The 14,829-nt window shown below is 26.9% G+C and overlaps 4 protein-coding genes across 4 annotated transcripts; 2 read left to right on the forward strand and 2 right to left on the reverse strand.

Moving 5' to 3' along the window:
• Positions 1–551: 551 nt before the first annotated feature.
• On the reverse strand, positions 552–1,202 carry Phum_PHUM539290 (60S ribosomal protein L36, putative; the record flags this gene model as incomplete). Its single annotated transcript, XM_002431610.1, has 2 exons — positions 552–647; positions 942–1,202. The coding sequence occupies 2 exons, from the start codon at positions 1,200–1,202 to the stop codon at positions 552–554; spliced, it is 357 nt and encodes a 118-aa protein (XP_002431655.1).
• A 1,474-nt stretch (positions 1,203–2,676) lies between these two features.
• Positions 2,677–5,243, reverse strand: Phum_PHUM539300 (uncharacterized protein; the record flags this gene model as incomplete). The annotated part of the gene is given in 5 exon segments (XM_002431611.1): positions 2,677–3,400; positions 3,413–3,973; positions 4,143–4,433; positions 4,522–4,724; positions 4,818–5,243. The coding sequence occupies 5 exon segments, from the start codon at positions 5,241–5,243 to the stop codon at positions 2,677–2,679; spliced, it is 2,205 nt and encodes a 734-aa protein (XP_002431656.1).
• Positions 5,244–6,355: 1,112 nt separating this feature from the next.
• On the forward strand, positions 6,356–8,928 carry Phum_PHUM539310 (Negative elongation factor D, putative; the record flags this gene model as incomplete). The annotated part of the gene is made up of 11 exons (XM_002431612.1): positions 6,356–6,412; positions 6,488–6,603; positions 6,684–6,903; positions 7,026–7,133; positions 7,202–7,351; positions 7,431–7,561; positions 7,639–7,826; positions 7,888–8,146; positions 8,258–8,468; positions 8,544–8,814; positions 8,897–8,928. The coding sequence occupies 11 exons, from the start codon at positions 6,356–6,358 to the stop codon at positions 8,926–8,928; spliced, it is 1,743 nt and encodes a 580-aa protein (XP_002431657.1).
• A 3,121-nt stretch (positions 8,929–12,049) lies between these two features.
• On the forward strand, positions 12,050–14,112 carry Phum_PHUM539320 (cytochrome P-450, putative; the record flags this gene model as incomplete). The annotated part of the gene is made up of 8 exons (XM_002431613.1): positions 12,050–12,134; positions 12,216–12,447; positions 12,514–12,774; positions 12,870–13,044; positions 13,140–13,248; positions 13,341–13,521; positions 13,599–13,858; positions 13,931–14,112. 8 exons carry the CDS (start codon positions 12,050–12,052, stop codon positions 14,110–14,112), a joined length of 1,485 nt encoding a protein of 494 aa, XP_002431658.1.
• Positions 14,113–14,829: the final 717 nt, after the last annotated feature.

A 14,829-nucleotide genomic window follows, 5' to 3' on the forward strand; every position in this document is an offset into this window, starting at 1 on the left:
AAAGCCGGCACTAAAAGAAAATTCAAATTTAAATTAAATAAATTCTAATAAAACTTTCAATTAAAATGACGAGTTTAAAAAAAATAATTCATCAAAAAAGTTTTTACCAATATTTCCTCTTTACAAAACAATCAATCATCCTCAGTTAAAATATGATTTTGAATAAACGTTGGTCACCCCCAAAAAATTCTAACCAAAGGATCATTATACTTTTGCTAACTTCTTCTTAATGAAGATAACATGTCAAAATTCCTTTGGAAAAGGCTTCGAAATGTTTTGTAACAAAATCAACTTAATCAAATACTCATTCATCTTTATTTCTATTTACTCGAACCTGTTAAACGAGTCAAAACTTTTTTTTAACAATTCATACTTGCACTGAACAAAAAAAAGAAAGTAAGAAAAACTTATGGTGAAGAAAAAAAAAAAAAATAATAATAATAATAATAACAATATGTAGTAAAATATGTACAAAAATTAAAATTTATAATGCGAACCATTTATATTAAATAGTTAAAAATTATAATACAGGAATGAGAATTTTCTCAAATTTACTTGGCATGTTGTTGTGTTTGAGCTTTTCTCATTTGTGTTAATATGTGAGATAATTCTTCTCTCTTTCTCTTCGCTCTGATGTGAGTTCCCAGCTGAAACAAACAAACCAACATATATTATTATCATTTATCCTTATTCAAGTTTTCAAATCTTTATAAATTAAAAGTATTCAAATAAACATGTGTTAGGCATTCTTAGTAATGATATAACATTTGTTATAGCAAGTGGATAAACGCCTCATTATTCTCCCTCTCTACGTTCCACGAAAGAAAATAAAATTTCATTCATGGCTATTCTGAAGAGGTTTTCCATCTACTCATATTTTAATTTTACATTCATATATCTATATAAATGCGAATGTGTGTGCGTGCGGGTTTAAAACTCACCCTTTTCTTTAAAAACTTAAGAGCTCTTTTATCCTTGGATACTTTCAACAATTCCATGGCTCTTTTTTCATATGGAGCATGACCGACAACTTCTCTAATTAAATCTCTTATGAATTTCCCGTGTTTCGTTTGCCTTCCTTTTAAACGAGACGGTTTAAATTTGTGAGTTTTCGTGGCCGTTTTTTTACGGCTGACGACAATTTTTGTTGTTTTGTGGCCTTTTTGAAGGCCAACGGCCATTTCATATCGCGGTGGAGCCATGCCTGAAAGAAAAAAAAAACATTAATTTTTCATCAATTAAAAATGGTCAAACGTAAAAACTTTTCGTAATAAAATAAAAAGAAACGTTTAATAATAAATATTCATGATCAAATTCACAAATAATAAATAAAATAACGACGGATTGTTAAGATAAAAAAAAACTCGTATTGCATACCTTTGCTCCGTTAATTTAACACGAATACAAATGGCTGAAAACGTGGATTTAGAATCTTTTACTACGACGACGATGACGGCTACTACTACGTTAATCGTTTAAAAACTTTTTCCCATCGAGTATATCAAAACAAACAAACAAAATGAAATCTAAACAAAAACAAAAAATTTGTTAAATTTATTAAAAAAAAGTAATAAAAAAAAATTTATTCATACATAAATTATATATATATACGAGCAATAACATACAAAAAGAAAAAAATTGCAACCGTAACCAAAATTAAAATTTAATCCTTATTATTAATAAATAATAATAATAATAATAATAATAATACATAATATTATCAACCGAGTAAAATAAAAAATTAAAAAATTTTTCACACTTTTTATATATTTTCATAATTTTTTTCTTCCTTAAATAAAATTCAGTCTTTTTGATTTTAATAAACAAAATATATAAATATACTGTATCACTTATTATTATTATTGTAACAAAAAAAAGTTTTTCTTTTTTATTTATATAAACAATAAATCTCTCTCTGTCTCTCTAATAAAAAAAATAATTAAATAAAAAATAATAAATTTTTCGTTAACAATAATAAAAAATAAAAAAAACAATTTAAAAAACTTTTTCCTTTTTTTCTTTTTTTTCCTTTGTGAATTTTTCTTTAATTAATTGTAATTAACATGATTACTACCACACTTGAAAAAAAAAATCTAATTTTGACATTAATAAATCATTATTATTATTATTATTATTATTAAAACTGGACAACAACCATAATTAAACTGTTGTGTAAAAAAACGTTACAAAAAAAAAAAAAAAAGAAAAATTTCAAATAAAAATTATAATGGATTTTATTTGATTTTTATTTTTTTTTTTTACATGTGAAACCTTTGACTCCTCTTCCTTTGTGACTCCCTTCCCAAAAACATTTACCGCAAGAAACGCATGCGTAAAAAAAGGAAACTTTTTGCATTAGAGGAGAATTAATGCAATTGAAATCGATGTAAGCCCCCAATTTGGTTTGCATGAAAGACATATCCATGGGTTCCTGAGACGACGACCATTTTTTCGAATAACTAAACCAATCGTTTTCTTCGTTATCCGTATCGCTAATATCGTCGTCGTAATAAAATTCTCCAGGTTCGTTCCTGTAATAAAAATTCGATCTTTCCGTCGTCCCCATTTGATTGAATAATTTTTTTATTTCATCTTGCGTCAGTGTTTGAAATTCGTTATAATTGCAATCCTGAAAAGAAAAATTATTCGTCCATCACATTTAAACGTGCCACAATTTCATTTTTTCCTTTTCGAAATTTCACTCACCAAACATCTACTGAGTACGTTTTCCTTCGGCACGACAGCTTTGAGATGATCTAAAACTTCTTGAAATTGATTTTTAACTCTACCCGATGTCAAACAATAAACTTTACCGTAATTTTTCAATTCGTTAAACGGTTTACGACGCGTGAACACGTGCAAAACCTCGTGTGAATTTTCTTTTTTTATCATCATTTTCTCATTTTTTTTTATTATTATCGTATTGACTCCCCATTTTCTCAATTCTCTACCCAATCCGGATAACATAGTGTCGCAAAGGATTTTATATTCCGTTATGCATTTACCATTTTCCACCGAACCCCCACCACCACCACCTCCTCTTCCTTCTTTTCCGACGGGATTTTCCCGTTTTTCCTTTTTTACATTTTTCTCCATCGATTTACCATCATCATCATCATCATTTTTATTATTCTCATCATTATTCGTTTTTGTACATTTTTTTAACGGAGTTTTAACCGTGACTATTTTATTTTTAATAACATCCTGTATAACATTTAAAATATCGAAATTTTGATTTTTCGATTCTTTTAATATGACGTCATAAGCTTCTAAAAGACAATACGCGTCGAGTGCGGCATATACGATTTGACTGTGTCTCAAGGGTCTTTTTTCCCAATCCGAAAACTGATTGGATTTATCTAATTTTTCTCCCAGGCAAAATTCAATGAAACTATTTAAACTCCCCGATGACGTCGAGGAAACGGATGCGGCGTGAGGAAATGTAAAATTATTATTTTGCAATACTCTCCATAATATTTCTAAATCTAACAATGACGTTTCCGGTATTATTATACCGTGCAATCCTAATAATTTTTCTTGTATTATCGTGAAATCTCCCTGGAGTCCGAAACCCAATTTCAATATGTTCGGATTACCGAATAATATTTCCGAAAATCTTATCCATAAATTTTCAGGTACGACGGAGCTCAATGCGATTATGTCTAAAAGGTAAACGACGTGACGTGTTGCGATTTGAAAAAGTGCGAGTTCGGATTTTTTAAGGCCGAAACAAGGTTTCCATTCGGCATCCAAACCGACAACTTTAACACCATCCGTTATATCGATTAAAAATTTCGAAAAAGAACAAGTCGAATCGATTAAATATATGTTCGATTCATCGATCGGAAGTTTGTGATATTTTACATCTGATTTTTTCATCACATCTTCCACGTACCTATTTTTTTTATCAATCACATTTTCTTTATGTTTACCACCATCGACGTCGACGTCGACGTCATCGTTTTCCACAGCCCTAAAATTACAATCTGATAATTATTAAAATTGACATATTGTTCGGGGACAAAAAAAATATATATATATATAAATAATGATAATATGAATCCAATTACCCTTTGCTATCATAATCAATCAATTTATAATTCCAATAATTTTTTTCCAAATTAAATTTTTTTGCCCAATACAAAGCTTCTTTGAGCGTACCAAAAACTGTGACCTTATCGACTAATTCAGCTTGTAGTGATTCATCTGAACCCACAGCTTCCACAACCATTTCTTTCCAACTTTCATCATCAATTGTTTTATTTGAAAATCTTTTATGTATTAAAAATTGTAAAACACCTTTTCCTCTTTTTTTTTTTAAATTCGGACACATGTTCAATGGAAGATCGAATACTTTTATAATTTTCGATATTAATTTTCCCATTGGTTTAAAATGTAAAAGCGAATTACTATAATAAGATACATTTAATTTCCTGTAAGGTAAGAAAAAAATACATTATAAAATTAGTTATCATATAATATATCAATTCGATTACATTACATTGAGACTAATTATTTTACCTGAGTGCTAATTCAGCTTCTAATTTAATATTTTTTTTACCCAAAAGATCATCCAAATACTTAACTAAACAAATTTGATGATTTCTACTGCCGTCTAAAAATTCTTTAGCAACTGTAAATTTATCTTGAAATATTAACGGTATTAAAAAATCTTCTATTGTAAATGGTTCATATAATCCCAATATTGATGCACAATAGCAAGCCTTTAACAAAATAAATATTATAACAATTAATTAATTATAAAATAAATTGTTTCAAGTAATAATAATAATAATAATAATAATAATAATAATTACCTCTTTGTATTTACGATCGGCAATCATTCCTTTAATAGAATCGTAAAATAATTCTTTATGTCCTATTATTTCGAATGTTTTCGCCACCAAATTAATCAAAGGGAGACATTTTTGTTGTGATACAAGATTGAGAGCATCAATTTTAATATTATCATTAAGTAAATAATGTACTCGAGTGTTTTTATTTAACCAATCGGAAAAATTTTCAATTATTTTAAATGCTAATGTATTTTGTTTTCCCAATTGAAAATCGCCAGAGTTAACCATAGCTCTCAATGCTGAAACATATGGATTTTCAGCTTTACCAAAATAATAATAGAGTAAATCGGACAAAAAACCACCTTTTCTACCTGTAAAATTAATTTCATATATATATATATATATATATATATATATATATATATATATATATATATATATATACATATAAAAATTTCACATTTGTGTTTAATATCAACTTACAAACATTCCACATTTTTTTAACATCATTTAACCATTCTTTTGATTCTGAATCCATAAGTTCATATGGAGATCTACTTTGAATTTTAATTCCTTGGCCAGATTTTAAACGTTCCTTAGACATTTTTTTTTGTTGTTTTTTTTTTTAAATTTTAAAAATTTAATAATAATAATAATAATAATAATATTAACGTAACATTTTGTTTTATACTGTTACATTTAAACTTTATTGATAATAACAATCAGGGATTATAATAAACATTGATTATTATATATATATATAAAAAAAAAAATCATGGTGTGTGTGTATCTGTGTGTATACGTGGAAATATTTCAATAATTTAATTAACAAAAAATAAAAATTATTATTATTATTATCAATTGTAAAATTACTACGTTAAATATATCATTTTAATATGTGTATATGTAATTTTTAATAGTGCACGTTAAAAAATAATAAGTTTAAAAAAAGAAAAAAAATTTTTTCAATCAGTCAATAAAACAAACTTTGTATTGTATTTTACATTATCACTTCGATTTAGCAAGTTATTATCTTTTATAAGGTTTTATTTTTCCCCCTGATCTTTAGCAAAAATATGTAAAAATTATTATTATCATTTTTTTAAATTAATGATAAATAATTATTTATTTATCTTTAATATAAATTAAAATATTTATTATTATTATTTAATTTGTCATACTAATAATAATAAATTGAATTGATAAAAAATTTTTTCAATTCCATTAATGAGTAAACAACATTATGTACCATATTAATAAAAATTAAAATAAAATAAATCCTTCATTAATTTTACAATAATTTTTTTTTTAATAATTTGTTTATAAAATATAATAATTAAAAAAAAAAAAAAAAAAAACGAAAAAATAATTTTTCAATAAATTTTTTTATTATTTTCCAAACGTGAAACTGTTGTTGTTATTATTATTATTATTGTTATTTGTTAGATTATGGCGGTTATTTTCATAAACGGTAGCAAATTTAATGGCCGCTTTACAATATTTTCATCGCAAGTTGATTTAAATGAGTTTTAGAATAAATTTAACGGTTTTTTCGTAATATGGAAGATGACTATGACGAAGATAAAGGGTGGGAAGGAGATGGAGGAGACGGAGACGTAAATATATATTTAATATGAGTACTAACCAAAACTGGGTGGATTGTTTACAAATCAATTTATTATTAATTTTAGTCTGAGGGAGGAGAGGAAGCTTTGGAAAATCCTCAGGAAGTCTTAACGGAATGTTTAGAAAAATTCAGCACTCCCGATTACATTATGGAACCTGGTATTTTCACACAGTTGAAAAGGTACCCACAAAACTTAAATGCTCATGAGGAGTTGGGGGTGTGTGGGGGATGATTATTTACATGAGACTAATTAATTTTAGGTATTTTCAAGCCGGTGGAAATCCTGAACAAGTTATAGATTTGTTATCGCAAAATTATAGTGCGACAGCACAAATGGCAAACCTTTTAGCCGAGTGGCTCATTTCTGGTGGAGTCAATGTAACAGCAGTACAAGCCATGGTTGAAAATCATTTAAAAGATATGGTACTCAAAACATTCGATCCTAAAAAAGCAGATACAATATTTACGGAAGAGGGAGAGGTAAACTTTTTATTCCATGGAAAATAGTGTTATTTAAGTGTAGTTTTTCAAACTGTTTTTGAATACTTGAAAAGTACTTGCCATTGATATTAAATTTAAATTTTGAAAAATCAATATTTTAGACTCCTGCATGGTTAACGGAAATGATTGAGCATCCAACATGGAGATCTCTTATCTACAGATTAGCAGAAGAATATCCAGACTGCCTCATGCTTAACTTTACAATTAAGGTGGGAAAATTTCACATTTTTTTCATGGTGTGCAGCATCATATACATAAAAAAATGTATTTTATGCAGTTGATTTCAGATGCTGGTTTTCAAGGTGAAATAACGAGTATATCGACAGCAGCACAGCAAATTGAAGTTTTTTCCAGAGTATTAAAAACAGCCATATCTGGATTTTTGACAAATGCAGACGACTGGCAAAAAAACATTCAAGAGTGTGGGGTAATTCATTCATTAACCTAACATTCAATTTTTTTTTTGGAAGAAACGATTAACCAAAGTTTTTTTTCCCCTCGATTAGAAAATGGTTTGTCATGGTCAACACACATATGTATATAGTCAAGTCTTGCTTCAAGTTTTATCGCAAGAAACAAAAGGTGGTTCTAATATGAAAAGACTGTCACAAGAAATAATAAAATGTGCTCAGAAAAAGTAAATTATTACCTTAAAATATCATTTTGTTATCATTTTGTTTTTACTATTCATTTTTGTTTGTTATTAATTATTAGCCACCATGACGTAACACCCATAACGATGGCTTTAAATGGTGCCACACAATATCCACAAGCATGTCAAGCTTTAACTTCCATGTTATCGAGAAATAATTTAAATCCGGCTGATATAACAGTTTTGTTCAGAAATTATTCAGCACCTGATCCTCCTCCGATTGATCTCATAAGAACTCCACAATTTTTAGGTAAGAGTTTCTTCTTCTTCTTTTTTTTTATTCATTCGAATAATAATAATTTATTTTTCAGAGCTTTTAGTGGATTCTTTATTCAAACCTGGTATAAAATTAAATCCAGAGCATAAGCCAAAATATATTTACTTATTGGCATATGCGGCAAGCGTTTGTGATACTCCGGCTAAAAAAATCGGTTCTTCTCGAAGGCAGTTGAACAAAGAAGAACTTAAACCGACACAGCAAGCCATTGAAAAAGTTCACGGGATTTGTAACACGGCCAAAGGATCGGGCGAATTGATTGCAGAATTAGGATCTCTTTATCAGTGCATTAAGTACCGTATATTACACGATTCAATAAGTTTTCCTTTGTGTCAAGAATTTTCCTTTGTGATTCTCTTTCGTTAAATGAATCCATCTTTTTTTTTTTTTTTTTTCCATTCCAGGTGTCCCGTTGTTGCTGTTGGAATCGTGAGATGGGTTGAATTCACCGTGACGGAACCCAGTTATTTTAAACTTTCCACAGAACACACGCCCATACATTTAGCACTACTCGATGAGGTTGTCACGTGTCATCCTCTTTTACACACAAAAGTTTTAACATTGTTAATAGAATTATTCGAATCCAAACAAGACGAATTGGAAATTCTCGTTCAGGTGCGTGTGTGTGTGTGCGTGCGTGCGTGCGTCCTTGTAAATTTTTTGTTTATCCAATATGATGATGATTTACAGTTGGAAATGAGGAAAATGTTACTGGACAGAATGGTGAATTTATTAAGTCGAGGATGCGTCGTGCCCGTCGTGAAATACGTTAAACACTGTTGGACAAGAGGAGACACGGACATATCATTGATACGTTATTTCGTGACTGAAGTTTTGGAAGCCGTAGCACCTCCATACACACTCGAATTCGTTCAGTTGTTTTTACCGATGGTGGAAAACGAAGAAATAACTGGATCAATGAGAGGAGATGGTGAAAACGATCCCGTGTCCGAATTTATAGGTTAAAATAAAATCCCCAGATCCTGTTTTTTTCTTTTAAATCCCCAGAAAATTTATAATGGAATTTTTTCTTTTGTTTTCAGTTCATTGCAAGGCTCATTACATGGTCGTATAAATCCCAACGATTGGTACCATGCAGACTATTCCAGATCTCGGTTTTTTTTTTTTTTTTTTATTAAACTGAATATTTCTCGTTTAAAAAAACAATGGCGAAAACGTTTAAACGAGAAATATTTCCACAATATTTTAATTAAAATACATAAATTACGTTTTCAGTAATTTATTATTAAAATAATAATAATAGTAAAGAGGAAAATTTTTTATAATTTATGACTTGTGTTAAATACGTACGATTTGTTTTTTTTTTTTTTTCAAAAAAAAAAAAAAAATTAATTATTAAAATAGTTTATATAGAAAATGATAAATATTTACTATTAATTTTATATATATATATATAATTATCATTTGATTTTTATTATTTAAAAAAAAAAAAAAGGAGAAATAATTTTAATATGTATACAACAATGCCTTTGTATCTTGTAATAATAATAATAATAATAATTAAATAAAAAAAATTTATAATAAAAATAATCTTTTTTTTTTTATTTGAATTTTATTTAAATAAATTAAATTAAATTCACTAACTTCGTCCTTACAAAAAATATTAATTATTAATATTGAAAAGCTAAACAGGTATTTAATTAAATAAAAAAAGGAAATTGTTATTAATGATGGCAAAACCAAATAAAAAAAAAAAAAAATGATTTATTAATGAGAATGAACCCCTTTTTTGTTTGTTTTTTATACACAGAGAAAGTTAATAAAATTTTCTTATTTAATTTTAGAAATTGCAAATAAAATTATTATTATTATTATTATTATTATTGGTTAGCAAAAAATTTATGAAAGGAAATGAACTGTATGTGTTATTACTATTAATGTTTAAATACAAAAAATCTTTTATACAAGATCATGTCAAAAAAAAAAACAAAATGGTGGGGATGGTATATAACTAAAAATTTAACATCAATTTCATTCAGTTTATTACTTTTTTTTTTCCTCTTTACTTTAATTTTTGTTTTTATATAAATATAAAAATCAAATGTTTTTTTAATATTTAGAATAATCAGTTTAAATTTTCTTTTTTTTTGCAAAGCCTTTAAATAAATGAAAAATATATTTTTGTGTTAAAAAAAAACAAAGCAAATTTATATCAATAAAAGAAAGGTAAGTTAAAATGTTTATTTTAATAATTATTACTGATATTTTATAAATAAATAAATAAAATTTATGTATTTTAATTATTTTGAATGAAATGTTATATATATATTTTTTTTTTAGTAAAGAAAATAATAATTTTTTACATTTTAATTTTGAACGATTTTAATATTTTAGGTTTTCATTATTATTTTCTTTAAAAAACATTTAATAAGTTAGCGTTATTAAATAATTAATTAATTATTAATAAAATTATCGTAGTTACCAAATATAAATACAAAATAAATCAATCATTTTCTTCTTTTTTCTTTAAAAATTTATTAATTCAAACACTAACCACCGTGTGAAACGTTCTAAATACAATTTTAAACTAAAAGGAAAAAACGTTAATTCAGAATTTCGATATATATTCGAGTAATCGATTAATCGTTTTATTTTTGCGGCGTTTTTTAAAACTGCAAATTGTAAAAACGCATTACTTTGCGTTACCAAACGAGACGAGGCCTTTTTTAAAGAAAATTTTTTTTTCCGTTGTCAAATCCGTGGATTTGATTGGTTGAAAACAAAAATTCGAACAATAACGTTCGAGAATGGAAACGTTTAAAAAATTTTTTTATTTTCGTTTGTTTTAATGTGGAGAAAATTTAAAATAAAAACGGTCAAAACTAAATTTAAAATAAAAAAGTAAAAATTTATATAAATCAGGTAGTCGGAGAGAAAAAATATGTATTATGTAAAAAAAAAGTAATTTAATTGTTACATAAGTGAAACATTTTACGATGAGAGACTACTTTCTCCTTCTTTCTTTATTTATTTCCTCGGGGATAAAAAATCATATTAAAGTTTTTTTTTTTCTTATTAATATCAACTACTTACCTCTCGACGAATAAAAAAACAATTACGTAATATAAATTAAAATGATAATAATAATAATATTTCCGAGAAACATAGACACGTGTGTTAGTAAAACAGGAAGATTCCGTTTACAAAAAAAAAAAAAAAAAAAAAACGTTTTTTTCGTTTGCGTAAACAACGGGATTGTCGCCATTTTGATTTTTGCTTACGTCACAATCACGCAGTCGGGGGGAGGAAAAAAAAATAATTAAAATCAAAATGGGAGAGGAAAAAAAAAAGAAAATTATTTTTTTAAACAAATAATAATAACGTCGTTGTCACATTATCAATAATTAACCGGAAGTTAATTAAATAAATAAGTGAAAGTTTTTTTTTTTTTTTTTTTTGTAAAAGGTCAGGTACGGGAAAAGGAAAATAAATAAATAATTATCATTTTTTGCAAATATTGCAAATTCATTTTCAACACCTTTCTCTTTAACGGTTTTTTTTTTTCAAATCAACTTTTCCTTTTTTTTGTGTACCTGACGTACCTGTTAAATTACATTTAACCACATTTTACATTTAACTTTTACTCTGCGACAAGTTTTGCACATTTTTTTTTTCATCATTTCCGGTTTTCCTTTCGTTAAGTTTTCTACAAAACGGTTTTGCTGATACGTATCAAACTTCCGGTTAATTTTATTTTTAAAAATAGTTTGAAATCAAAGCCGGACATTTTTTTTACTCGGATAAAAAATAAAAAAATTTTGAAATTTTGTGTGTTACCATTAAAAAAAAAAAAACAAACATGGCGTCTTAACAGGATAGAGAAATTTAAAATTCCCGGAAGTTATTAAATAACATTTAATGATAATAATAAACGTTGTTTGCACGAGTTTTTTCGTGAAATTATTTCATCAACGATAATAAAAAGAAGTAAAACCTGAAAAAAAAAAGACAAATTTTTATTACTTGATAAAAATAAAATTAAAAAAAAAACGTACGGAAGTTTTTTTCTTGGTAATTACGTTATGTAACACGACACGACGCCATTTTGAAAATTTTTAGAACGATGAATGATTGTCAAAGTGAAAATTCGGTTAAACCAAAAAAAAAAAAAAAATGGCGGTTTAACATTATTATTATTTAATTATTGTAAATTTTCACCTTTTTTTATTTTCAGAATGTGGTTCGCCGCCATTTTTTTCGTTATTATTTTATTTCTTTTATTATATTTGGATACTAGAAAACCGAAAGATTATCCTCCAGGTACGCTTTTTTTTAATAAAAAATTTATTAAATTTTGTACATAATAATTAGTTTTTTTTTTTTTTTTTTTTTTTATTAAAGGACCTCCATGGCTTCCCGTTTTGGGCAGCGCATTGACGGTACACAATCTACGAAAAGAAACAGGATATTTGTATAAGACATGTGCAAATCTAGCAAAAATCTATGGTCCGGTTGTCGGTTTGAAAATAGGAAAAGACAAACAAGTTGTTTGTTGCAGTTACGAAGCCATTAAAGAAATGTTAACGAAAGATGATTTCGATGGAAGACCTCAAGGACCATTTTACGAAACTAGGTAATATAACATCTTAACATAATTCCCGTAATAATAATAATAATAATAATAATTATCATTATTCAGGACTTGGGGTATAAGACGAGGTTTGTTATTAACCGACGAAGAATTTTGGTTGGAACAAAGAAAATTCGTTTTGAGACATTTAAGAGAATTTGGATTTGGTAGGAGAACAATGGGTGGTTTAGTCGAAGAAGAAGCTCACGAAATGGTTAAAGATTTTAAAAAGAAAGTTCTAGAAGGTGATAACGTCATACCTATGAGAGATGTTTTCGGTGTTTACGTATTAAACACGCTTTGGTCTATGCTAGCAAGTATTCGTTACAGGTTAGTAACACGAAGAAAAAGAAATAAATTTGATTAGAGTAGTTGATAAAAAAATTAATTCATTTCCGGTTTGTTTTGTTTTTTTTGTTAAACAGTCCTGAAGATTTAGAATTGAAAAAATTACAAAATTTATTAACGGAATTATTTATAAATATCGATATGGTTGGATGTCCGTTTAGTCAATTTCCGATACTTCGATATATCGCACCCGAAGCTTCCGGTTATAAACAATTTGTTCAAATTCATCAAAAAGTTTGGGAATTTTTAAAGGTTTTTTTTCTTCTCTACCTCTCTCCCTCCCTCCCTTCCTCCCCACTTTTTTCCCCTACATTTTTTTATTAATTAAATTTTTTTTTTATTTAAAGAACGAATTAGATAATCATAAGAGAACATTTAAAGATGGCGAACCGAGAGATTTAATGGATGTTTATTTACAAATTTTATCATCCGAACAAAAAAAAGATAGTTTTTCCGGTAACATGAATTTTCTTTTTAATTGTGAATTTTCTTTCATCTTTAAAATATATAATTTCAATTTATTTTTATTTTTCATAAAAAATTAAAAGAATCACAACTTCTTGCAATATGTATGGACATGTTCATGGCGGGTTCGGAAACGACGAGTAAATCTCTCGGATTTGAATTTTTATATCTTTTAAGAAATCCGGAAATACAAAAAAAAGCACAAGAGGAAATAGATTTGGTCGTGGGAAGAGATAGACTTCCGACATTGGATGATAAATCAAAGTAATTAATCAAACAAATTATTATTATTATTGGAAAAATTCGTCGTTACGATTATCCATTACATATATAAATTACAGAATGCCATATTTGGAAGCCATTTCTTTGGAATCCGTGAGAGTTTTCATGGGTCGAACATTTGGGGTACCTCATAGAGCATTGAGAGATACCACATTGCAGGGATATAAAATCCCTAAGGATACAATGTTGACGGCTAATTTTCATAACGTTTTAATGGATGAAAAATATTTCGATGATCCAAACGAATTTAAACCTGAAAGATTTCTCGATTCGAAAGGAAATCTAAGCATACCGGATCAATATCTACCTTTCGGATGGGGTAACCAAAAATTTACCTTCTTCACCCCTCACCCCACCCTCGATTAAACAATTTTTTTTTGTTTTCTTTAAGGGAAACATCGTTGCATGGGTGAAGTTTTAGCTAAAACCAACATATTTCTATTCACTGCAAGTCTTTTGCAAAATTTTACGTTTAGTTTACCCGAAGGTGATTCTTTACCATCCACCGAAGGTATCGATGGTGTCACCGCACTACCCGTCAGCTATAACGCATTGGTCTCCTTTAGAAAGTAAACGAATGTCACTCAACACACACGAGACATAAGAGACTGTTATTTACACACACACAAAATAATAATAAAAAGTGATTTTAAATTAAAATAAATTCTTTACTCATTATTATTATTATTATTATTATTATTATTATTATTATTATTATTATTATTATTATTATTATTATTATTATTAATTTCGGACAAATAATAAAATAAATTTCAATTTTTTTTTTTTTTTTAAACAATTCGATTCCATTTTTTTTTCTTTACGTCACACACACACACACACACACACGCACACGCATTATTTATTTACACGTCCTCCTTTTCCTCCTTCTCCTCCTCCTCCTTCTCTCCCTTAATTTTTAAAATTATAACAACAATAAAAATTTTAATAATAATAATAATAATAATAAACATAAATAATATAATAATAATAATAATAATAATAATAAAACATTCATTTTTCAACCATATATATACATATAAATATATATATATAAACAATTTAAGTATATAAATAAAAATGCCACATTTTAATCATTATTATTATCATTATCATCATTATCATCATCATCTTGCGATGCACAATATAACAAAAAATACATATATACATGTTTGTATAATAATAATAATAATTTGACGGTTAGAAAAAAAAAAACAAAAAATCATTTTATCCACACACATACATTTATATATGCACGTTTAGGGGAGAGAGAGAGAGGGAGAGTGTGTG

This window comes from Pediculus humanus, genomic scaffold (assembly GCF_000006295.1).
Source record: "Pediculus humanus corporis 1103172108290 genomic scaffold, whole genome shotgun sequence".
Lineage (NCBI taxonomy): Eukaryota > Metazoa > Arthropoda > Insecta > Psocodea > Pediculidae > Pediculus > Pediculus humanus.